Source organism: Trachypithecus francoisi, unplaced genomic scaffold (assembly GCF_009764315.1).
Source record: "Trachypithecus francoisi isolate TF-2019V2 unplaced genomic scaffold, Tfra_2.0 Lachesis_group3, whole genome shotgun sequence".
In the NCBI taxonomy this organism is placed as follows: domain Eukaryota; kingdom Metazoa; phylum Chordata; class Mammalia; order Primates; family Cercopithecidae; genus Trachypithecus; species Trachypithecus francoisi.
The window spans coordinates 16,995,632-17,022,128 of NW_022681468.1; the positions used below are offsets into that span (position 1 = coordinate 16,995,632).

The following is a 26,497-nucleotide window of genomic DNA, read 5'->3' on the forward strand; positions in this document are numbered from 1 at the left end:
TTTCCACTCCTCTCATCCCCACTGCCAGCAACCCTGGCAACCACATGTCTTGCCAGTAGGCTCCTAACTGGTCTCTCTTTCTACATTTTTGCTCCCCCACCTCAGTCCCTTTATCAAGATAATAGCCAGAAAGATATTTCAAAACTCACATCATGTAACTTCCCAATTCAAACCTTCTGTTGACTTCCTATTGCAGCTTAAATAAAACCCAGATTATTTACTGTGGTCCACAAGAGTCTGTGAGTTCTGGCCCCTGCTGCTCTCCCCAACCTCATCTTGTATCACTTCTCTCTGGCTCACTTTGTTCTAACCACAGCAGCCTCTTTTCATTTTCTCACCTTGCCACCCGACGACCTCGGCACAGGCTGTTCCTGCTGCCAGCAATGCTCTTCTTCCCAATACTAGGCCGTTGGTATGGTCTCATGGTTTAGGTCTTGGCTTAAATATCTCCTCCCTGAAGGGATCTCTCCTTCACCAGAGTCTACTCTACATGAGGATTCCTGTGAATCTTTTTCACAACCTCCTGTCTTTCCCCTCATTGCCCATGCCACAGTTTGCATTGAGGTGTGTGTTTGCAGTTAAACCTGTGTAATTGACTGCCTTCCCCACCAGATCAGTAGCTCCCTTGGGACTGGAATCACGTATATTCTCTTTTTCCCTCAATTTCCAAAGCTTAATACAATGCCTGGCCCACAGTAGGTCCTAAAATGTTATAAAGGAATCATTGAAGAACAGAAAGACATTTTTTTTTTCAGTTTTAAATCTTTAAATATAAATAAAGATGTAGGAAATTAAGAAAATCATTTCTACATTTTTTTAAATGATTGGAACTATTTTACAAAAGGTATATAGCTTAGTATTACCTCACTAAAAGAAAAAATGTGCATGTGGTTATTGTATGATTAGAGGCTATTTTTAAAACAGAGTGATAATGTTATTTTATGGAAATTTTGAGTTATAAAAATGAACCACTCTTTTTATATATGTAGAGCTCACTTCACTAAAATGTTTAAATTCTTGGCTTCGCTCTTTAAACCTACTACAAAGATCACATTAGAATTCATTTTAATAGACATTGTAAGCACAGTATCCAATCTCATTTTATCATGCTGGGCTCTTTTATTATGAGAGTCGCAGGAAGCTGAGCCTGAGGCTGCTCCACACGTTGTGGGCTGTATCCAGCCAGGGCTGGGGATGGTGCCAGCTCTATTGTTTATGTAATATTCTCTCCACCTTTATCTGTGGTGTGCAATTGGTATTGACTTTTAAGAAACTACTTCTCTGACCTGATCTCCCAGTTGAAAAAAACCTGCCATAGTGACATCTGGCTAGGAAAAAAGGGATCAAAGAAGCATAAGGAAAGAAAAATTATGAGACCTTGTTTAATAAGTAGTTTGCTGCCTATTAGATCGGTTGCAGGGAAGACTTACACTTTTTTCAAGGTCACCATTTCTTTACCCCTGGAAAAAGCTCAGTGAACCCTAAAAGTGTCTTGCATTTTCACTATTGATTTCTAGTGTTGGGTCTGTTAAATGTTAGCATTTAGCAAAATGCCTTTTTAGGTCTTCAGGAAACTTTACAGATCTTGAGTAAATACTGTTCACCACAATTAAGATAAAATTGGATTATTTGTGATATTTATTACTGTTCATTTCTGTTTAATTTTTTCTTAAAGAGAAGGACAGTAACCTTTGACAAATTATTCTTTCCCCAACTTTCAGGTATATTACTCGAGGGGTTTTTAAATATTGTCAGGAAAAAGAAGGAAGCTCAACGATATCGGAATGAAGTAAGACACATCTTCACAGCCTTTGACACATACTGTAAGTGTCTCTAACGTGTTTTGATGTAAAAAAAAAAAATTGCTATGAAGGGATTGCGAATAGGATTATATACCCAGTGAATCAAATATATAATATACTTGGAAGATTATATTACTGTATTCGTTAGATGTTACCTTAGGTATTGGTGCACATTTTTTTCTCCATCGTGATTTTAAATTCTTGACATTTACCACGGATGAAGTGATATTTACAGTTATATGGTTGTATTAATATATTGTACCTTGATTGTCATGGGGACCGCAAAAGAACTGGCCATGGGGGATACAGGCCATGAGCCACCTGTGGAGGTGTGGGAGACTGTGTGACTTCTTCATCAACTCTTGCTCTGACCTACATATGATTGATGGAATTGTTTTCCCACATAGGGTGTGGCTGAGAGGGGTGGGTGGCTGTAGACCCCCTAGGCCTCACAGATCATACACAGAGTGAAAAGACTCATGGCGTCTAGGTTCAATGTCTTGACTGCTTTTATGGTTTCCTTCTAAATATTAATATTTCGTGATTCCAATACCAAGCAAAGGAAAAGACATGAATTTTGAAGACTGCCTTGTTTTGGCAACTCACAAAGACTCAAAGTCTAACACCACTGTTATAGTGCATGTCTCCATATAGTGCTATCCCGGGGACTGAGAGAATCGGCAAAATGATAGGGCCAGAAGTGACCTTCAAGATCAGCTGGGACTGCACTGAAGGAAAGTATTATTAGAATCTCAAATTATTCCGATGAGACAATCTCAGATTACCTTATATGTGAAACCAACCATAAACTACTGCTTTTCTCCTAGTAATATGTTAAAATAAGTTTTTCACAAATGTTGTGGCTGAAGTAACAGTTGATAGGTCTTATCAAAGTAAGTGATTATTTTTTATTGTTTTCAAATAGATCGTGGATTTTTAACTTTGGAAGATTTCAAAAAAGCATTTAGGCAGGTGGCTCCCAAGTTACCGGAAAGGACTGTTCTTGAAGTATTCAGGTAAGGCATCAAAATCTTTCTGTACACCATCCTCTTTTGATTTACCATGTGCTTTTACATGTTTTTGATTTTATGGAAAGCACTTATTTATTGTGATTTTTCAGTCAGGAACATTTTTCTCTTGCAGCATAGTGTCACCAACCAGGAGGGAAATCTATAGTTAACTATGAGTCCTTCCACACCCCTGACAGTGGACTGTAAAGTCGGGGGAGCGCTTGCACACCAGGCAGGTGCATACAAGCACTTATGAGTAGGGGCAGGAGAGGAATAGGAAGAAAGAATAACTTCTTCAGATACTTACGTGTGACCCGAGGGAAAATGAAGCTTTAGTAATATTTAGCATGGACGCTGGTGTCCTCACATGATCTGTATTTTAGACAAACACAGGTTACATGTGGTTCTTGAGTTGTCTGGAGAGAACAGTTGGAGTTGCCTGATGGTAGCCCCCTCATTCCCTTGCTTTCAAAGCCACTGACACGTGTTGCTGTTCACACATACCTGATAAAGTGGATTTAAAGATTATATTATGTGGTTCTTATGAACGAATCCTGACAAAATGGACAAGTGGCTTAAAAGCAGTTTCTGTTAGGAAATTGCAGATTGAAGGTAACATTAATAGTGCAAACACATGCTGATGTGAGAACACAGCAGAGCTGTCTCTTCTCTGACTCCCAGCATGAGCTCTTCATCAACCCTGTTAACAGGTGTATTCATTAGCGTTCAGCACACCAGTGAGAGCCAGAAAACCCAAAAGAACAGAAACTCAAAAAATACAGAAATTCATTTCTCTGTCATATAAACATCGGCAAACCAGGGATGAATGTTGACCACACAGTCGGGAAGGATCCAGATTGCCCCTTTTCTTGTTGCTCTGGCTGTATCAACACCTGGCTTCTCCCTCTTGCTTCAAGATGGTTGCTTAAGTTTCAGCAGTCAAATCTGAATTCCAGCTGGTTAGGAGAAAAAGAAAGCAGAAGGTATGCACTCCTTTTCAGGATATATATTTTTTCCACTTACAACCCAGTGACCAAAACTTAGTTCCAAGGTCATGCACAGCTGCAAGGGGGAAGCGTTTTGGAAAATGTAGTATTTGCTCTGGGCAATGATGTGCCCACGAATAGAGGTTTTGATACCAAGGAAGAGGGAGAGAGAATGGATAATGGGGGACATCTCGCAGATGTTCCCATTTGGGATAAAAGTAACTTAATGAAATACGACCAGAGCCAGCCCTTCTCAATAGAAATTATTAAATAAGTTATTTGAATGAAGATTTGCAGTCATTAACAGTGACATATATGAAATTCATTTGCTGTATCGTTGACAAGCAAGCTACTGAGCAAGCTATTGAAGAAGAGCAAAGAAGTTAAAGCCAGATGCATACAAAATGCTTATAGGAAAATATTACTTAGTTGATTTTGTAAAAGCAAATCCTTTAAAATGTAGCATCTTTGTATTTTGTGATGAGATAGGTAATGAATATCAGTATACTTCTACCATACAAAAGTTGTTTTTAACAAAGGAACTAAAAATTGATGCTCATTTTCTTTTTACAAAAAGACAAGTTGTCCACGTTTGATGAACTTTATGTGTTAAATGGTTTTAGTAGATACTACCTTATATAGATTTTTGAAAAATATATTTTTATTTATTTATTTATTTTGAGACGGAATCTCGCTCTGTTGCCCGGGCTGGAGTGCAGTGGCCGGATCACAGCTCACTGCAAGCTCCGCCTCCCGGGTTCATGCCATTCTCCTGCCTCAGCCTGCCGAGTAGCTGGGACTGCAGGCGCCCACCACCTCGCCCGGCTAGTTTTTTGTATTTTTTAGTAGAGACGGGGTTTCACAGTGTTAGCCAAGATGGTCTCGATCTCCTGACCTCGTGATCCGCCCGTCTCGGCCTCCCAAAGTGCTGGGATTACAGGCTTGAGCCACCGTGCCCGGCCCCTGAAAAATATATTTAAATATAGCCATTCAGGGAATGTTTTAACGATGAATGGGAAAATAACACCTTCTTAGAAGAAAAGCTATGCTATAGGGAGAACATTTTTGAAATAGATGTTTGAAAATGTTACTTTATTTTAAAAGATAATATATGTCACCTATTAGAATTCATATCTGCACGTTTGGTATGTTTAAAATGGAATGTCCTGGCCAGGCATGGTGGCTCATACCTGTAATCCCTGCACTTCGGGAGGCCGAGATGGGTGGATCACCTGAGGTCAGGAATTCGAGACCAGCCTGGCCAACATGGCGAACCAAACCCCATCTCTACTATAAATACAAAAATTAGCTGGGTATGGTAGCATGTGCTGTAGTCCCAGCTACTCGGGAAGCTGAGGCAGGAGAATCACTTGAACCTGGGATGTGGAGGTTGCAGTGAGCTGAGATCACACCACTGCACTCCAGCCTGGGTGACAGAGTGAGACTCTATCTCAAAAAAAAAAAAAATCTACAAAGTTGGTGGTTTTAGCACACAATTATTAAAAACAGAAATTTGGCCTGGTGTGGTGGTTCAATCCTAGCACTTTAGGAGGCCAAAGCAGGAGGATTGCTTGAGGCCAAGAGTTCAAGACCAGCCTGGGCAACATAGACCTTGTCTCTACACAAAATACAAAAATTAGCCAGGTATGTTGGCATATACCTGTAGTCCTAGCTACTAGCTACTTGGGAGGCTGAGATGGGAGGATCTCTTGAGCCCAGAAGTTTGAGACTGCAGTGAGCCATGGTTGCACCACTACACCCCAGCCTGGGCAACAGAGCAAGACCCTATCTCTTAAAAAAAAAAATGTGTGCATATATATATATGTATTTGTATGTCCATCTTTTCATGGGTTAGAGTATATCTTGAAAATGTATTAAAGCTATTGAATTATATATAATTATATATATTGAATTATATATGTAATATATAATTATGATTGGAATTATATCTATTAATGTATATAATTGTATATATGTAATATATAATTAATTATAGATATTAAGTATATATAATATGTAATATATAATTATTTAATTATATATGTAATCTATAACATAATTAGTTGCTTATATATAAATATATAATTACATATCAATAATTGTATATATGATGATATATGATTAACATATAAACATATAATTATATATATAATTCAATAGCAAGATATCAGGAAGATGGACATTTACTAGCTGAATTTTAGTTGGCATTAACGACAAAATAATAATTTAAGAAAAAACAAATTTTCAAATTCCTAAACCTTTACATTATCAGAGGATGGAGTCAGTGGCATGATGACCTTTTCCCATTTAGATCTATGTATTTTCATGGGTTACCTGTACTATCCATTAAAACCAAGTATCAACACAAATTGAATTTTAAATTGCTCACTTACAAAATATTAAGCCAAGATTTTCAGAAATAATAAAGTATATTAATATACATTGTTCTAGTTAAGTATTATTAATAATTTCTAGTGACATCAGAAAGTTATTTGCCATTAGGCCGGGCGCGGTGGCTCAAGCCTGTAATCCCAGCACTTTGGGAGGCCGAGACGGGCAGATCACGAGGTCAGGAGATCGAGACCATCCTGGCTAATACGGTGAAACCCTGTCTCTACTTAAAAATACAAAAAACTAGGCCGGGCGCGGTGGCTCAAGCCTGTAATCCCAGCACTTGGGAGGCCGAGACGGGCAGATCACGAGGTCAGGAGATCGAGACCATCCTGGCTAATACGGTGAAACCCTGTCTCTACTTAAAAATACAAAAAACTAGGCCGGGCGCGGTGGCTCAAGCCTGTAATCCCAGCACTTTGGGAGGCCGAGACGGGCGGATCACGAGGTCAGGGATCGAGACCATCCTGGCTAAAATGGTGAAACCCCGTCTTACTAAAAATACAAAAAAAAAAAAAAAAACTAGCCGGGCGAGGTGGCGGGCGCCTATCGTCCCAGCTACTCGGGAGGCTGAGGCAGGAGAATGGCGTGAACCCGGGAGGCGGAGCTTGCAGTGAGCCGAGATTGCGCCACTGCACTCCAGTCTGGGCGACAGAGCGAGACTCTGCCTCAAAAAAAAAAAAAAAAAAAAAAAAAAAAAAAAAAAATACAAAAAACTAGCCGGGCGACGAGGCGGGCGCCTGTAGTCCCAGCTACTCGGGAGGCTGAGGCAGGAGAATGGCATAAACCCGGGAGGCGGAGCTTGCAGTGAGCTGAGATCCGGCCACTGCACTCCAGCCTGGGTGGCAGAGCAAGACTCCGTCTCAAAAAAAAAAAAAAGAAAGTTATTTGCCATTAATGAATAAAATATTTTTATCTTTAATTCTTTAGAAATTTCTATACTTTAACCATGTACATAGTATATTAATATAATAACACATGTGCTCCTCTATAAATAAGTATATTCATGTTGTGGAATATATGCCCACAAATTTTGTACTTTCTAGGGTTATGAGACCAAAACAGTTTGGAAACTGCAACATACAGCCAAAGAAGATACTTTGTTGATTGAATATGGGCTTTTTAAACTCTCAATTGTATTTTTATAATATCACAATCCCAAAATTAGACTAAATAATGAATAACACGATCGGGCACGGTGGCTCGTGCCTGTAATCCCAGCACTTTGGGAGGCCGAGGCGGGCAGATCACCTGAGGTCAGGAGTTCGAGACCAGCCTGGCCAACATGGTGAAACTCCATCTGTACTAAAAAGTACAAGAATTAGCCGGGTGTGGTGGTGGGCATCTGTAATTCCAACTACTCAGGAGGCTGAGGCAGTAGAATCGCTTGAACCCAGGAGGTGGAGGTTGCAGTGAGCCGAGATCGCGTCACTGTACTTCAGCCTGGGCAACAAGAGCGAGACTCCATCTCAAAAAAAAAAAAAAAAAAAGAATAACACATATTAAAGGAAGTTGTGAACTCAAAAAATATTTCCTGTTTGTGTAAATTGAAGTAGGCCAAAGAAATAGAGATATCTAACATATCACACATATCCTTATTTCAGTCATGCAAACAATTTTCAATAATAAAAAACAGCTGCTGAGGCTGTTAGCGATGCAAAATTATTTAATGTTTCCAGGGTTAGACGTTCACTTTTTGAGATGCTTGAGTAGCTTTTCACTTAATTAACCAGCGTGTATGGGTTTCATTACCCAGGTCCACAATTCACTACACAGGTCCAGAAAAAAAGCTGATCTCTGAAAAGCACTAGAAGAAGGCAGCTAGAGAGGGAGAATTCTGATCAGGCCAGGGTCCTCTGTGGCTTGAATGACTAAAGAAGCTTTTATAGTCTTCAATTCAGTGACTGCCAGATTCTTCCCAAGGAAATATCTAGAGATCAAGAGTAGGCTCTTTCAAAAGTACTTGCCCGCATTACACTTTAATTTTACAAACCAAAGAACAGCGGTTCAACCCACCAAACAACAAAAACAATCCAAAGAAAGAGACTTGGACATAGGCATCAAAGAATCATTTCACTTTATAATTTAATAGAAACACTGGTGCATCCTTCATTAATTCGGAAAGTGAGAACTAAATGTAACATAATTTTGTAAGGTTTGTGAATTGTTGCCTAGGTATTCTGGTGATGTTTACTTTAGTGATTTAATCATTAATGAAAGCAACGTGGTTTTTTAGAAAACATATTATTAGGGTTCATAACATTCACATTTTGTTGTGCAATCATAATCTCCTGTTTTGATTTAGTCGTAGCTCTACAGTTGAATGAATTCAAAGCTCATCTCCAGGCCTTTTGCTGTGGTTTCTGCTTAACTGAAGTTTATCCTCAAGTAGGGGTCATAGGAATTATATTCCCCACTGTCTTTCATGTTCAGAAATGCTTATCTGGGTCACTGTATTTGAATAAAAATACATAATGGATTGAATGCTAACATTTTTGAGTCACATTCTTTTTCTTTGAGAACATTGGTTATGCTTATATTGGAAGTCCTTTTAAGTTTTTTTTTTTTTTTTTTTTTTTGAGACGGAGTCTTGCTCTGTCGCCCGAGCTGGAGTGGAGTGCAGTGCCCGGATCTCAGCTCACTGCAAGCTCCGCCTCCCGGGTTTACGCCATTCTCCTGCCTCAGCCTCCGGAGTAGCTGGGACTACAGGCGCCCGCCACCTCGCCCGGCTAGTTTTTTGTATTTTTAGTAGAGACGGGGTTTCACCGTGTTAGCCAGGATGGTCTCGATCTCCTGAGCTCGTGATCCGCCCGTCTCGGCCTCCCAAAGTGCTGGGATTACAGGCTTGAGCCACCGCGCCCGGCCTCCTTTTAAGTTTTTTGCTAGTTTTTATTTTATTGCTTGCTTTGCTCTTAGTATATTACCATGTCTCTTAGTGTATTTTCAACAGTATCTATTCTCCTTCATACTGCATCCAATTTGGCATTTTTCTTTTTCTGTTTTGGTTTTACTTTTCTCCTACATTTCTTTCTTGAGCTGTATCTGCTGATGTCTCATATCCTTTTGTTGTTTTGCTGTATCTTGTTATTTTGTAGTATCTCCCCTATCAACGTTCAACTCTTGTTTTATAGAGGCATTTGTTTTATTAGGGGAAACAGTGATTTTTCAGATTTTATTTTTAAATGAGTGATTGCTTGGGGGAAGCTAATTATAACTTTTTCCACATAAATTAATGAAAACAAGTTTTCTACCAAGAGAAAAGTTGTGAGGAACAAATTACTTTCATAAACCAAGGGATATCTCATATAAAAAATTCAAAATTGGTACTCATTTGTTATGTCTAAAGATATAAAATCTTTAATACTTGGATTTCAAAATTTGAGACTTTTTTCAGTGTTTGAAACTTAAAACTTTCGGGTTGGGTGCGGTGGCTCATGCCTATAATCCAACACTTTGGGAGGCCGAGACGGGCAGATCACTTGAGACCAGCCTGGCCAACATTGTGAAAGCCTGTCTCTACTAAAAAATAAAATAAAATTAGCCCAGCATGGTGGTGCACACCTGTAATCCCAGCTACTCAGGAGGCTGAGGCACAAGAATTGCTTGAACTTTGGAGGCAGAGGTTGCAGTGAGTCGAGATCATGCCACTGTAGTCCAGCCTGGGCGATGGAGCAAGACTCTGTCTCAAAAAAAACTCGTCTCTACTGAAAATACAAAAGTTAGCTGTGTGTGGTCACACGTGCCTGTAGTCCCAGCTACCTGGGAGGCTGAGTCAGGAGAATCGCTTGAACCCGGGAGTCGGAGGTTGCAGTGAGCCTAGACTGTGGCATCGCACTCCAGCCTGGGTGACAGAGCAAGACTTCGTCTCAAAAAAGACCATGACTTTGCTTTCCTCTTAGAGCTGGTAGTCACAATTTGTGTATTCGTGTACTATATCAAAGATGATGTTTCATTATTAGTCAGAATTTCTACCCACCAAAAATGGCAGAAGATCAAGAGATATAAGAGCTGTTTGTACTATAGTACTGTTTGTACTATAGAATTAATGTTAGATAAGAGGCTGTTTTGAGCAATTAAAAGTTAAGTAAGAAATGTCTTTCCTCTTTAACACTAATAAAACTTGTGGGAAATTTTGTAGCACTATCTCTTGTTTTCAATGTTCAGAAATCTTCAGTGACTGTAAGGGGTAAAGTTAAACTCTTTAACCTGGCTTTCCAACATCTGGTCCCCTTTCCAAACTCATCTTTCATCAGTCCCAAATTCCTGTGTTTCCCTTGGTGTGGTACTTGTTCTTTTGATTATGTGATGTGCATTTATACTTCATTCTGTTTTGCTTGCCTAGCAGTGCCTTTCCCTACTCTTACCTGTCCAGATTTAAACCATCTTTAAAGGTCCTCCTCAATAAAGCCTTTCTTTCTCTACATTGTATGGTCGTCTTTCCCTAAACGTTGATAGTATTTACTGTTATGTATTTTTTCATTCACTTACTTGATAAATGAAAACACTGTGTTTATGATTATCCCCATAAGTTAGTACAAGTTCTTTGACTTTATGGACTTATATCTGTAATCGCCACTGTCCTTGGCATATTGCTTTATGCATTGCAGTTAATAAATAATCATTGGTCCATTGCCACTTATTCCAAATACCCAGTGACAGTAAAATTCTATTTTCTTTGTGGTTTAATTTATTTCTCATAAACTAGGAAAGAGTACTTTAAAATGCAGTCAGGAGCTTCATAGCCACATGTGGCTTTGCTTTCCATTTTTCTCTGTCTACGTGTGATTTTCATGAATTAATCTCTGGTGGTCTCTTTTTGCTTTATTTTGGAGGCATTTTCGGTTCATGATTTAGCTTCGGCTGTCATCAGGAAGCTGGCTTAATATTCTTTCTTGATTTTGCCCACCATCAACACCCTGTGGTATTTCTGGCTGGCATTTTTCTCTGCATAGATATGTTTACTTCTCCATGCCTAGGAACCTTCTCCATCTCATTGTAAGCACTGCTATTTGTATATTCCCACCACCTGTCAGTTGGCAAAAAGCTCTGGGAAGCTGCTTTTGCTTCCCAGTCATGGGATGAAATGTGAATGTGCATAAGGTCCATGCCCTGACCCAGCATCCAAGATCCCGAGTGCACAGGCAGATTGCCACATACTGATGTAAAGTGGAAATATCGAGGCACCAAATGCTCCCATCATGACCGGAGACATTTAAAGCTGTATCCTGATATTTTTGGTGTAAGAATCCCTTTCTTCACATTACACAAGGGAAGGTCAAAGGATATAGGACATCTAACTCTCCTTTTTTGAATATTAGAAATTGGGTGAAAATAAGAATATCATTGCTTGTTGAATAAGATATTTTCAAAATCAGAGTATTTGTGGGGGCTGGGGCTTAGGAATGCAATTGTAAAAGGGAGTGATGGATATTCTCTTGGCAGAAAAATTATATAGATGTTATATCACAGCCATTATAGAGGTAAGGACTGTCACCACCTTGGGTAAAACAAACTAATAGGCTCTTCTGTTATGCTGATTGAAAGAGTCTTAGAGAGCTGAGGGCCTAAAGGAAAGTGATTTCAGAGAGCATGTATTTTTTCAAGTCATTTGCATCTCTTTTGAAATGTTTGAAATGTTATTTCTCACTATAGTTTTTAGCTTCCTATAATTCCTTTCTGCCAGCAGCCGACTTGTTGAGTATCATTTTCCTGGTCCATCTCTAACAAGAGAAGATTTCCCAGTCATTATTTTGTGCTTCAGAATGATTCTGTATATAATCATGCAACTTCAATAAGATCACAGTTATTAAAATGAGCACCTAATTTAGTGACTATGACTATTGGTCTTTGAGTATCTGCCTGCTTCCGGGTATAGAAAAATCCAAAAAAACACCTAGGAATCATATTTCATTCTTTGTAGCCATACATAGATAACAGTCATCAGCTATACCTTCTGTGTGAGTGGCATGACCAAAGAAGTAGACTTCTTGAGGTTCCAATTTTTATTTCATGAAATTTTGTGTCTTCTCTGCAATGGAACTGCTTTAGTTTTTATTTCAGTGGTTTTGTTTCAAAATTATATTGTCAGCAATTCCCTTTTCTCATTGTCCTCTTGCACATGCTCACAGGATGGCGAGTATGAATGTGTGTTGGCTTTTCAAGCTGACCTCAGAATTTCCTCTCTGAGGGACTTCTAGGCACTTTCACATGTGAACTATTGAATAAAACTGTACTTTAAATATTCAGCTATAGAAATGATTATATTCTAGTCATTTTAAGAAAATACCAATTTTTCGCAGGGTTCTTAATTGGTTTTGATTGTCTTTTTTACCAGTATGAACTTTAGAAATGGAGGAATTGAAACTCAAAAACTGGACCAGGAAGCAAATAGAGAAGATGACTTTGTTACATAGATTTTCAAATAGATTATGTTATTTTGGTTTCTTCAGTTAAGCTAACTTATGAAGGATATATTATTAGATTGGAAGGGATATTTAGTCTCTTCACATTTAGGAAGCTCAGATTTTGAAGTCCTCTCTTATGTTAAACCCTCCGGATACAAATTCTATTCATCCTTCAAGGCCCAGCTGTTAAGATACTTCTTATCTCGAAAGCTGGCCCTACCCTGCCACCTTTTGGAAAGACACCTTTCCAAAAAGGAAATTGTCTTCACCTTCTGCTTTAAACTCCTAATCTTTTATAAATATCTTTCTTCTTCGTGCTTTTTCATAGTTATTTGTACCCATGTGTTATTTCCAGTGTCAGAATGGGAGCTAAACGTGAGAAGGCATAGTAGGGTATTCATGATCACACTCCCCACGCTCCTAGCACAGTTTTGTAGGTCTTCAATAGATGACTTCATCTTATGTAAATGATTGGCTTATTTCATTGAAAAAAAAAAAAAAACAGGCTTCTTATTACTGTTATTTATTTTACTCTTTGAATACCACACTGGCACCATGTTAAGGTCAGGAGTCCAGTCAAACCCCAGGATGAGTTCTAGGCCCAGCTCTGCCTCTGACCCATTTTTCCACAAATCAGTGAACCTCTCTGGACTGCACTCTCATCTGAGAAAAAAGGGTGTTGTGTTATAGGATCTGGCAGGCTTCTCCAACTCTGAAATTCACTGGTGGCGTCATCTATCATGGAGAATAGCATGGCCGTCTCCTTTATTTTCTCTGCGTACCACAGATATTATTCAGAATCCACCACAGCATGAATATAGATGTGGTCTGTCAGCGTGACAAAGACTGTTCTCAAGAGGAAATTACTGGGTTTGACAGCTACCCAACCCTGGGTTTAGTTTTTGGGATGTCACTATAGAAAGTGTTGTGGCCGATGTATCCAATTCCTCATCTACATATATGGCTGAATATGCCGTTCTTGCTGTAATAGCATGAGGGCTATTTTTCTTTTAATTCAGCTGTCACATAGGAAACTGCTGCCATGGTTTCTTTCTATGACCAAATGTTGCTAACCCTTTCAGTCATCCTTGAAGTTATTAATAGCCACACATCATGAATGTATTCATGCCATTTCCTTTATAGAAAAAGGAATCAATTTCTCATGTTTTTCTTTTGTAGTAGATGGCTAACTTCTAGGTGGAATTTTTGATAAGAGAAATCTGTATTTAATAAAATACATATTTTATGAGATGCTTAACATTGTTTTGAAATGCCATGACAAAGTAGGCCAGGAATTAAGAATTACATCAAAGTTTTGATTGTCCACCTTATATATAGACTAAAATCAAGACCAAAGATTTCCAGTACTACATTTTTATCGATGACAGCAACCTATGAGTTTGCTGCCTTATGTCTGGCCATCTTGTCCGCCTACCTCCTACCCCATCATTCTCCTCCATCAGGCTACCTTGAATAGATGCATCCTTGACATTCAAAGAGTTCTCTGAAGACCAGTGGCATCAGCATCAGGGAGCTTATTCGCAATGCCTAATCTTAGGACCCACTCCAAAGGTACTGAGTCAGACATACTTACTTTAATATTCCTAGGTGATTCATATGCACATTAAAGTTTTAAAATCATTGGCCTACCCTACTTAAATTTTGGATAATTCGAGTAAATTATCATTTCTATTTATGTTACTTCCTAACTTCAATAGCTTTTTATTCCCTACCAGATAATGTCTAGATTCCTTAACCTGACATACGAGGCCCCTATAGACAGAAACAGCTGTGCCTTTTTTGCATGTCCCCCAGTATTTCATCCTACTCCGTCACTCTGGTCTTCTTGCCATATACTGTCTCATTTCTCTCCTAGCATTTTTGTTCATGGCAGGTTCACTGCTCTCTTTCCTCTTCTCTCACTTCCCCATTCACATATCTGAATGGTATCCATTCCTTAGCTGAACATTCTTCTATGTAGTCTTTCTTTCTTTCTTTTTTTTTTTAGACAGAGTCTCACTTTGTCACATAGACTGGAGTTCAGTGGCGTGATCTCGGCTCATTGCAACCTCTGCCTCCCAGGTTCAAGTGATTCTCCTGCCTCAGCCTCCCAAGTAGCTGGGATTACAGGTGCCCGCCACTATGCCCAGCTAATTTTTGTATTTATAGTAGAGATGGGGTTTCACCATGTTGACCAGGCTGGTCTCAACCCCTGGCCTCAAGTGATCCACCTGCCTCAGACTCCCAGAGTGCTGGGATCCCAGGCATGAGCCACTTGCACCCGGCCCTATGTAGCCTTTCTTTATCACTCCAGCCCACAAAATATCTTTCCTCTTCTGTAGAACTCCTATAACACTTGCCATATTGACATATCTAATAGTAGCAACCACAACACCACTGGCAAGTAATATTTACTGAGTGTTTTCCATGTGCCAGGCACTGTGCTGAACAAATCCTCACATGAACCACTTGGTTTGGGCTCTGTCTGCCCCCATTTTACACATGAAGAAAAAGCTCAGAGTGGTCTAAGAACTTGCTCAAGGCCACCAACTGGTGGCTGATGGAACCAAGGTTCAAACCCAAGGAGGCTGCCTTTCCAGCTTGTGCTCTTAATCACTGTTATATTCCTTTCTCATGTCTTTCAACAGTGTAAAGACCCTGAAGGTAGGAAGCATGCTTTTGTATCCCTCCATTGCCTAGCATGAACGCCAGGAAGCAAGGCCTATTTACTCTACCCTAAGAGCATTCTGGATGCACTGGCTGCATGGTTATATGGCTTTTCCCTGTTCCTACGAAGTGGTTTGTTTTGGATTGTTATACTTGAGATTTCATTTGAAAAAATATGCGAAAGGAAACTGATGCAATATTTTATCCATCAAGCTGTAGAAGGCATTCCAGTTCAGATTGCTCTGATAAGAACCCGTGTGTTATGCATCTTGCCTATGGAATTATATCACAAGACCAAAGTATTTGCCAAATAAATTATAAAAGCCAAGTATATTGAAAATTGCTGAATGGAGTTTTATCATAATTTTAACTGGAGTGGGAGTGCTAAACGAAATTCATGGCTTTCTCTTCATAAGGCAGGATTATACTTTGATTCACTTGGAAGACTCTTTAATCAGTTACTGTGAGTTTAGCATTGTGTTTTATAAATTCCAGCTGGGCCACATTATCTGTTCTTCTCTCCTTGGTCGCAACCTGCTGCTGGAGAAAATCAGGGCAAAGCAGTGATTAAATCCACGACAGACTTACTGTGAAGCCTCGTAGTTCCTGCACTCGCTCTTACCTCTGCCTGTCCCAGCCCTTGAAGCTACTGATGATGGCTCCTTTGGTAGACTCTGGCTCACCCATTTCCTAAGCCAGCCCCAGGAAAGGCAGAACAAGTACTAATACTAATATCCTTTACTTTCTCCCCTACTCTCCCTGTTTATCACTTACTTCTACCTGCCTCCCACTCAATGGAGTTTTTAGAATCTTAACCCAGGACTGGTTACTGGTGCCTAGACATGGATCCTGGACTCTTGTCATTATTCCCAATCCCCCTCCTTTCTCCCAGTGCCATGTCCTCCACATGCCACACCTCTAGTCTCTTTAGCTGCCATTAAGCCCAAGAATCAATGTTGACACCACTTTTTCCTCCTTATCTTTAGGCCTCTGTCCAAGGCCCCCGCCCTTTGTTCTGACCCATACTGCAGGGCCTGCACTGTTAAGTGGGCTCACATGCTTGGACCTGCTCTTGGCCGATCTGAGATCTGAAGCTTACTTATCACTTGCCTTCTTTCTTTCTTTTTTTTTTTTTTTTTTTTTGAGACGGAGTCTTGCTCTGTCCCCCGGGCTGGAGTACAGTGGCCGGATCTCAGCTCACTGCAAGCTCCGCCTCCTGGGTTTACGCCATTCTCCTGCCTCAGCCTCCAGAGTAGCTGGGACTACAGGCGCCCGCCACCTCGCCCGGCTAGTTTTTTGTATTTTTAGTAGAGACGGGGTTTCACCGTGTTAGCCAGGATGGTCTCGATCTCCTGACCTTGTGATCCGCCTGTCTCAGCCTCCCAAAGTGCTGGGATTACAGGCTTGAGCCACCGCGCCCGGCGCCTTCTTTCTTTAATGTGTCTGCCTCCCCATGATACATTCCACAGTGAATTAGTTTCTCTCTCTCTGTCTCTCTCTCTCTCTCTCATCAAGTGTGATGTCTGAGAAATCTCTCAACTCTGCCATCCACCTTCCTGGATCCTCTTGCTTAGATCCCCTGGTGCCGGCCTTGATCCCAGAATGGGACCATGTCACAGTTCAGGCAGAAACTGATCTCTATTTGACCAAAGTGTTTGGGCTACCAGAATCTGTGTTCTGTACTCAGTTCCCCCACCCTGGTCCTGTGTCATTCCAGAATGCCTTCCATTTCATGCAGAGATCTGGTATGCCTGTCACTCAGGTCATGCAATACCCCTACTGCGATCCAGGAGAAGTGTAACTCAGCTGGCTTCGGTTCCCTGTTATAGGGATGGCAAGTAGTTGACATGCCTGCCACTGACCCCTCCTGTACCTGTGGCTGCCCTCTTCTGCAGAACTCAAGAGTTCTTCTCAGTACAATACCCCAAGCCAGCTCATTAGAGTTGTCATATGAGATCACATCTCTTGCTCTCTGTAAGGATGTATTCTCTGTCGTGGTTGTACCAAACCTTTCCCACTACGGTGCTTTGCAGGTGATCTTGCCTTTTTCTTCATGGAGAGGATCATGGCCTCTTCCAGGGTTTACTACCTTCTCGTCACCTCTTAAGTTTTTTGAATTCCTTTAATTTCCTTTCTTTCTTTCTTTTTTTTTTTTTTTTGAGATGGAGCCTCGCTCTGTCACACAGGCTGGAATGTAATGGTGCGATGTCGGCTCACTGCAACCTCCACTTCCCAGGTTCAAGCGATTCTCCTGCCTCAGCCCCCCAAGTAGCTGGGATTACAGGCTACCATGGCCGGCTAATTTTTGTATTTTTGGTAGAGATGGGATTTCACCATGTTGGTCAGGCTGGTCTGGAACTCCTAACCTCAGGTGATCTACCCGCCTTGGCCTCCCAAAGTGCTGGGATTACAGGCGTGAGCCAACACGTCCGGCCTTCCTTTAATTTTATTTCTAAGGAAAAGGGGTTTCTTCTTTTTTTTTTTTTCCTAATTCCTCTCTTTTGTTCTGGTCTTATCTCTTCCCTTTTTTTTTGACCTAAGGCATTTCTCCGTCAGCCATTCCCACTTCTGTTTATAATGCCTATTCCTGCTTGAAGATATATTCATATCCATCCAAGAAAGCTGCTGTCTCCAAATAAGTGCCTCCAGTTGCCCCCTGTCCTTTTGCTCAGGGTTCATTGTTGCCAGCTTCTCGCAGCATTCACACCCCACCTGGAGAGCCAGTCCTTGATTCTCGCTCTTCCCCAGCTTTCATTACACTGTATCGTCCACTGCAGTGACAGTGCTTCCTATTCATTGATCACCGACTACGTGTTACCTTCCTTAGTCCTTACAGTGACTCACCATATCAACGGCATTTCTATCCATTTTACGGATAAAGCTGAGAGTCCTTTATTGCTAAATTCAAACCAAACTGAACTAATTCACAATTATTATTATTTTTTTGGTCAAAGAAGTCACAGAACCAAGCCCCTAGGGCAATCAGAATTTTTTATTTGATTATAATCATGTTGCTGGTACTTGTTAATGGTCAAGTGTTTTCATAACCTCAAAATGTTATTTTCTTGTTTAGGAATGCCACTGCCTAGTAATGATAATGATGGAGTAGACTGAATTTACAGGTAGAATGAAATGTCTGCACTCCCATGTTAACTGCAGCGTTATTCACAATAGCCGAGATATGGAAACGACCGAAGTGCCCTCCATTGGATCAGTGGATAAGGAAATTGTGGTATGTGTGTACAGCAGAATATTAGTCAGCCTTAAAAAAGAAGGAAATCCTGCCATTTGTGACAGCATGGAGTCATCTGGGACCTTGCACTAAGTGAACGAAGCCAGACACAGAAAGACAAATATTGCGTGATATTCTTATATGTGAAATCTAAAATGGTCAAACTTAGAGAAAAAGAGTGAAATGGTAGTTGCCGGGGGCTGGGGAGTGGGGAAGATGGGGAGATGTCGGTCAGAGGATACAAACTTTTAGTTATAAGGTGAATGAATTCTAGTGATCTAATGTACAGCATGGTAACTATAGTTAATGTGTTGTGTACTTCAGATTTGCCAAGGGAGCAGATCTTGAGTGTTTTCAAGAAACACACACACACACACACACACACACACAAAGCATATCAGGTGATGGATATGCTAATTGGCTTGACTGTGAGTCATTACACAAAGTATACTTTTATCAAAACCTCATCTTGTATACCTTAAATATGCACAATTTTTTGTTAGTCATACCTCAAAAAATGTCTACACAGACTTAGTGAGACTCATGACATAAGTCATATTAAAGGATATATTTAGAAACAAAAATAAATAAAAGTTTAAAAATGCTTTTCTTAACCCAAGTCTTATTGTTAGGATTCCTGATAATCCAGTCATGACTTCAGTTAGAAATCCTTGCCATGGTATATCGAGACTCTCGTCCAAGGAGAGGAAGGAGCAGGAGGGTCTCACTCTTGTTCTCTCCTTGTAAAAATTTAACTGTGTTTGCAGGAGAGAGTGTTTGACAAATACATGAACAAATGAATGAATGAAGTGGGCAAAGAAATAGAATTAATCTGATCAAAGTTTACAAGTTCAAATTATGTGTTAAATTGGATAGAGCAGCTGCTGGCCCTTACTGTTTTCTGGGCCTATTTCAAATGGTCTTCTTTAATAGACTTTCAATTGCAGATTTAGACTTGGAGGCTTTAACACATGTGAATTGAGTACACATTTGTATAGCAATTTAAACTGCTATTATCACAAAATTGTCATGGTAGTTTTAAGCTCTGTCAGATGGCTTTTAACCAAACCCTGCCATCAGAGTCAAATTTGATTCTTTGGATGGTTCTTTCTTTTTTCTCTCTCTCTTTTACATAGTCTAGTAAAGAAGTTTCTTCAATGACCAGTTTTGTCATAAAGTTGGTGCGGTTTATTCTGTGGGTTACAAATTTATTATCAGAAGTGGCTAGATATACTTCTCATAGACAACTTGTATCCACAAATTGTTTTTTTTTTCTTTTTCTTTTTTTTCTGAGCCATTCTCCCTAGAAAATACATTGTTTTGGGGAGAAAAATTAGACTATCCTTCAGGGATATTTATTTTCATGATTCGTTGTGCAGAGATCCGAGTTGTGCCCTAAGGGCTTGGCTTTGCTCTCTTTATACTGGTATCCATTGCTAGGTGTGGCTCAAACAGGAAGGATGGCTAGATAGCATATATATTCACAGGTCAGGTGGCAGCATCCGTCTTTGAGACATGAATCTTGGTGGGAAAAGTTCAGTTTTTTAACAAACGTGAAATTACCTCCTCAATCATTTTTATATCAAACATTTAAATTAATGTCTGATATAAACACTGGAGGCTAGCATAGTATTTGATACCATTTAGTTTGCTCTCTCTTTTAGTTTCTGATTTTCATTGTAGTTCTCACTGTTTGCTTTTTCAGTGTGAGTTTATGGCAGAATAAATCAAATTAACTTTGGTGGGTAGATTGAGTTTTCTCTGGTGACCTTTACTAACCAAAACATACTTTCTTCTCAGGTGAAAAAGCCAGAGTGGATTACTATTTATTTGGCTGACAAAGAAATGCATTTCTAATTTTATTTAGTGACTGAAATAAGTTGCTTCACCATAAATTAAATGTGAAATAAATGTATGATCATCTCTTAATGGACCAAACAGATTGAGAGCTAAGCACCTTTGCAGTAGACCTCTTTCGCCAGTTGGTGGTGCCAAAAACTCTGCTAAGAAACTGATTGAAAGAACAGGTTAACCAGGAGCCTTTCTTAATAAGCATTATTTTCGTAGTTTTTGAAAAATTTGTACTGAAAACATATACCCAAATTATTGCATTTTCTAAGGTTAGGAAGCAAAGCTAACCCCTCTGGTGACCAGCAGAATACATTTCTATAATGATATATAGCTTCTGTAATGATGTCGTTGGCCTATGTTAATATTCACATATTGGAAATTGTGAAGTTGTATAACATCTGACTCCACCCTGGAAGTAGCCTTTAGTGTGCTTGCCTGGAGAGTGGAGGAGCAAACAATAATGTGTACAGAGAAGGAGAGTGATGTCCCTGGCTATATTTATTGTCGAATTTAGGTCTTTAAAAATATTGACTTGTGTTACTATTGCTAAGATTTATTTTTTATTTTTTTTTACCATTAATGTATTCCTGGGACAGCAGGAACATTGCTTTTTTTTTTTTTTTTTTTTTTTTTTGGTTAGGGGCTAGGTTTGTTTGTTTAACCCTTTACTGTTTAGCCCTGAAAAAGTCCAAATGGAGCAATAGCCTGTTGCTTGAATGTGTCCTGAGATACAGTCAGAAGAACACAGCCTTTGGAGTCAGATCAGATCAGATTTTGAATTTCCCTACATATTTCATAACTCTCTCTCTCTCTCTTTTTTTTTTTTAGACCAAGGTCTCACTCTGTTGCCCAGGCTGGAGTGCAGTGGCACAATCTCAGCTCACTACAACCTCTACCTCCCGGGTTCAAGTGATTCTCATACCTAAGCTTCCCAAGTAGCTGGGACTACAGGTGTGCACCACCACGCCCGGCTAATTTTTTAGTAGAGATGGGGTTTCACCGTATTGGCCAGGTTGGTCTCCAACTCCTGGCCTCAAGTGATCCAGCTGCTTCAGCCTCCCAAAGTGCTGGGATTACAGGTGTGAGCCACTGTACCCAGCCTTTCATAACTGTCTCTTAATTACTTATGCAGATTCTCTACTGCTCAGTTTTTCCAGTTTGTAAAATGGAGATAATAGCGTCTTCCCGTGAGAGTTGACATAAACATCACCTGAGATAACAGATGTGCTGATTAAGTGCTCCTCACCCTGTCCTTTTCTAGCTTAAGCACAGACTCGGTTCTTTTTGAGCCTCCACCACGTCCCATGCTCTTAGCCAGGGCCTTAGGACTGGCGTCTCTCCTTGTGTCTTAATGATGCCTCATGCTGCATTGATGAGATGTTTCCAGGTTGTAAAGTTCCACAAGGATTTTGTAAAGACTCACAAGAGAGATACTCATATTGTTAGCTATATGTGGTGTTCAGATATTTGCCCGTCTACCCTGGGATGTTTCCATGTTGATCTGAACCTGCCTAAATGTTTAAGATTGGAGAAGGGAGCACAGGGTTGCTGACAGGTATAGCAGCAGTGTCCCCAACAGTTCATTTATCCATTTATTCCACAAACTTTTACTCAACACTTTTCTTGCTGGGTCTCCGACATACAAAGATGAATTCCTAGAGAGCCTGAAGATGCTTCTGAGAGCTGCAGACTCAAGAAGCAGGATGCTTTCTGCTTTGCAGGAATTGATAAGCAGCCCTTATCTATGGAAGAGCAAGAAAGATAAATTTAAATGTTTTTTAAATATTATTTTAAAAAGTTATAAGATTGTAAAAAATTTTTTTTAACTTTGAAAAACTGATAGTTGTATTAAGTTTTGATAGCATCATGTTTGGAAGAATGAACAAATCAGAAGAAGGCTTCAGCGTGGTTGGTAAAATCATAAAACACTGTTACTTAGGGGCTTTAGCCCAGTATAGAATTTTAAAATACAACTGTGTAAGGTACATATGTTTTTAGGAATGGCACAACTAACATCTTTGATTAGATTCGATTAAAAGATTCAGACCCTTAAGATTTAGAGATTATGGAATTATAGAATTGGATGGTGGCAGGGACTTTAGGAATCACATATGCCATCTCTCTTATTTTCTAGCTAAGAAAGTGGAAGTCAAACATATATGGCTCACCCAAGGTTACACAGACCTGGATCAAAACTCAGGTCTCCATGCCAAGGCGTTATTTTTCCATCCTAACTCCTATACAATGAGCCATTTTCAGTAGATAAATATATACTTGTTCTATCTCAATAAACTTTCATGCTAAATGTGGAGTATCATGTCCACCCCATTATCAAAATGAAAACTTTGGCCATACCTTTGACAGTTAATTAAGGTGCTCCTACTTCCATCTCAGAGCTGAGCTGAGGGGAGGCAGGGCACACCAGGCCTGTCATTTGCAGTTCTCAGCCAGAGCCAACGAGTTCCCTACAGAAGCAGGCGCCGTTTTCATTCACGCCTGCCTTGCCTGCTTCTAGTTTCTTGCTAGATGAATGGCATCATATGCCGCAGGTGTATTAGTAATTTCTGAGTTTGTTCCCCACTAAAAATGACCTCATTGTTTTGTGCTTCTTTTCCATAATTATACAGTAACAGAAAAATAAACCAGCTCTGGGTACAGCCCACAGCAGAAATCTTGTGCTCTTTATGCAAGTTTGATTTATAGACGTGTACTGCAGAGCACAGTGACTATGAAACATTCATCTTCCCATTGCTAGTTGCCATGGAAATCAAGTACACAGAGCAGTGTCATTCCAGTCCTGGTGATGCCTGCAGTAGTTTATTCCTTTGTTGTTCCCGTTTCTTAAGCAACTGCCTAGCATTCTTTCATCATTACAATTAATCATGCACACAAGTTTTTATCTTTCGTCGCGCATAGAAAGTACTAAAAACGTATGACAAAAACAGGGAGAATTTAAATATTCCTATGGCTTTAAATATGCATTTGTAATTTTCACCCTCAGTCCCACTGGAAAAATAGGTCATGTAAAAAAGAAGAGCATATATTAATGTACAGATATTTCAATAAAGACAGCAGTATAGAAATTTGAGGAAAAAACAATGCTAAGCCCGGAAAGTCCAGGAAACCTTAAGGAACTTCAGATCCTGAGGTCCCCCAGTGTTTAGATCTAAATCAGCCTGGGTAATGCCAACCAAAAAAAAAAAAGAAACAAAAAGCCCCTGAGCTATGTATCATCAACTCCTGTTTTGTTAGTCTCCTTAATGGTTTGAACAACCTACATATTTGCTGGATAGACATGCTAGGCGTTAGAATAGAGATCCTTTTTCTCGTTAAAGGCCGATAAAGTTCAGGATATATTTTTTTTAAGTGGAGGTAAAAGGAATTCTAGTTCTTTTTCTTTTTTCAATGAAACCATTTTATCTCAGTTTTAACCCGCATAGTTCATAGTCTATACCATACCAACAATGAATAAATGTTTGTTGATTAGCCATTGCCTTCTTTTGTGGACTTCTGGCCATTTTGTTGGCTAAGAAAGCGTGTTCTAGAATAATTGTCTGGATCTAAATCCCTGCTACATGGCTTATTAGCTGTGAGGCCTTTGAAAAGTATCTCAGCTTGCCTTAGTTTCCCCATCTGTAGAGGGAACAGCTATAAAATTAAGATAATGACGGGTTGTTAGGAGGTTTAACGGGGATAATTCATGCAAATGGCTCAGCCCTGTGCCTGGCACAGGACACGTGCTCTGTCAGTGGGGACTGCTGCCATGGCAGTGGTAGTTTCTATTGCCATGACTACTACAGGCCACAACTGATTGGAGAACTGTGCTCTGACCTGGAGAGTAATACTCAGTTGATCTACAGCAATTCCAGCCCCAAAGCCACAGGACTCTGTTCCCAGCATCCAGGCTCACACAATGATTGCTGGTGCTTTGTTTTGCTTGGGCTACATTGACTTGTTAACATCTCAAGACTGTGGATACTAGGATGGTGGCTGAGAAGTATTTACAAGGATCTTTTTATCTGCAAATTGAGAAGAGGAGGCTGCTACAGGCAGTCCTTGAAGATGCAAATTTCTCATCTTTGACCTGGGTTTGTTTCTTACAAGGAGCTGTGTGTGGAGCACGTTGGGAGGGAGTGGGCTGCCTTTACACGTCTTGAGGAAGGTTCTCGTGTTTGTCTACATAGTCTGAAATAACATCTGACCTACTGCCTCTCCAGCCCCAAACCTCTCTCGTCACTCGGCAGTGCCTGAAGCATTCTTTCAGCCTTTCTGGAATTGAAGTTTTCCTAACTGGTGGCAGAAGCATTCTTTGTTGAAATTTACTCTCCTTGGCAGTTCTCCAGGGCACACGGCAATGCCTATTTATTTGATTTAGCCTTTGTTTGGTTAGCCTTGTATTTTGTCCGTTTTGCTTTGTGAAGTTCTTTTTTCCCCAAATTTTCATGTTTAAATCCCTTGGACTTCACTTCTACTTATTTTACTAGCTTGCTTTAAAATACTGCTAAAAGTTGTTTGCTTTAAGCTCTCGCAAAATGAGTAGTCTTGGATTCATTTGTCTTTTTCCCCCAAGCCTGGTCTATAGTGTATGTACTAGGTGCACCTTTGTTAATTATTAAAACAAAATAGGCTTTATAGTTTGTACTTTGTACATCCTAATGTTATACTACATTGTCTCCACTTCTCTTTATTTAGCTCTTTGTTTTTTTTTTTTTTACCGTGTCCTCCAATCGTTAGGCTCATGTTAACTCTAAAGAAATAGAAGTAGCTTAACTTTTCTGAATCTTTTTGTTCTCCCTCCTCTGCCATTTTTCCTGCTTCTCCCCACAAGATAAAAACCCGTCCGACTCACCTGTCTTCCAAGTGAAGCTGGCAACACTCCAAGTGACATGAGTACCCTAAGACACCCATTTTTTTGTAACTAAACATTCAGTGATGAAACTTAGACCTTCTCTAGACATTTTTTGTATGTATGTATGTATGTATGATAGATTCTCACTCTGTTGCCCAGACTGGAGTGCAGTGACACAATCTCAGCTCACTGCAGTCTCTGCCTCCCTGTTCAAGCTATTCTCCTGCTACAACCTCCCGAGTAGCTGGGATTACAGGTGCCTGCCGCCACGCCCAGCAAATTTTTGTATTTTTAGTAGAAACGGGGTTTCATCATGTTGGCCAGGCTGGTCTCGAACTCCTGGCCTCAAGTGATCTGCCCGCCTCGGCCTCCCAAAGTGCTGGGATTACAGGCATGAGCCACTGCACCCAGTCACTAGACATTTTAAATCCTCTCAAGACCCCTGATTGTATGTGTGGCCTTCACCTCACACTTAGTGTGGCCAACATGTACTCCTGACTTCTCTTTGTCCCCTAATCACTGTAAGAGAGATCTTTCCCTGTGCTTTTTTATTCTTAGGCTTATATCTTTCTTTGTTTTGGAAACACATATTTGTTAGAATCTTCTGCGTTGCAGGTACTGGAATTATATGAAAATGAACAAGATAGACATTGCTTTGCTCTTTAGGAGCTTGGAGTCTAGTTGAGAATATAGGTGGTTAGAATCCAAGATAGTTAATCCTGAAAGATGACTACAAAGTACTATGGACAAGAAGAACGCTTACTGCAGACTGGGGAGAGGGCACCAAGGCTGACATCAGAGAAGTGATAGCCAGCGTGAGACCTGGAGGATGGTCTCTATTTGCCTGACTTTGCCTTAGCCAGGCAAGGCAAAGAATGCATCTGCAGAGGTCAGCGGGAGAGTATGAATAACTGAGAGTTGTTACGCATAGTTAGCCTACTATCAAATACACCTATTTTTTTTTTCAGTGGGTGGGTGCAATCAGAAGGATGAATGCAGAGTGATGAGACTAGAGCGATAGGCAGTGCCAGATGAGGAGAGTCTTGTAAGAGTTGTCAAGTTCAGACTTTATCCTGAGGATACCGGGAAGCCATCGAAATGTTTTATGTAGGGAAGTGAGGTGATCAGCCTTTTTTTTTTTTTAAAGATGGAGTCTTGCCCTGTCACCCAGGCTGGAGTGCAATGGCGCCATCTCGGGTCACTGCAACTTCCGCCCCCCAGCTTCAAGAGATTCTCCTGCCTCAGCCTCCCAAGTAACTGAGATTACAGATGCGTGCCACCATGCCCAGCTAATTTTTTGTATTT

The 26,497-nt window shown here is 40.2% G+C and overlaps 1 protein-coding gene across 6 annotated transcripts in view; it reads left to right on the plus strand.

Annotated features, from left to right (window-relative positions):
* Positions 1-26,497, plus strand: part of EFCAB11 (EF-hand calcium binding domain 11) — a 174,643-nt gene that overhangs the window by 22,543 nt on the left and 125,603 nt on the right. For 4 of the 6 annotated variants that reach the window (XR_004432354.1, XR_004432353.1, XM_033191639.1 and 1 more), the window contains exons 4-5: positions 1,722-1,823; positions 2,728-2,818. Coding sequence is in view for 4 of the 6 variants with exons in the window: in XM_033191639.1 (XP_033047530.1) it covers positions 1,722-1,823; positions 2,728-2,818 (193 nt within the window). In the remaining 2 variants the exon portion in view is untranslated. Of the gene's footprint in view, positions 1-1,721; positions 1,824-2,727; positions 2,819-8,494; positions 8,648-18,333; positions 18,690-26,497 lie in introns of those variants that run through there. The other 2 variants (XM_033191641.1, XM_033191640.1) reach the window with 2 other exon arrangements.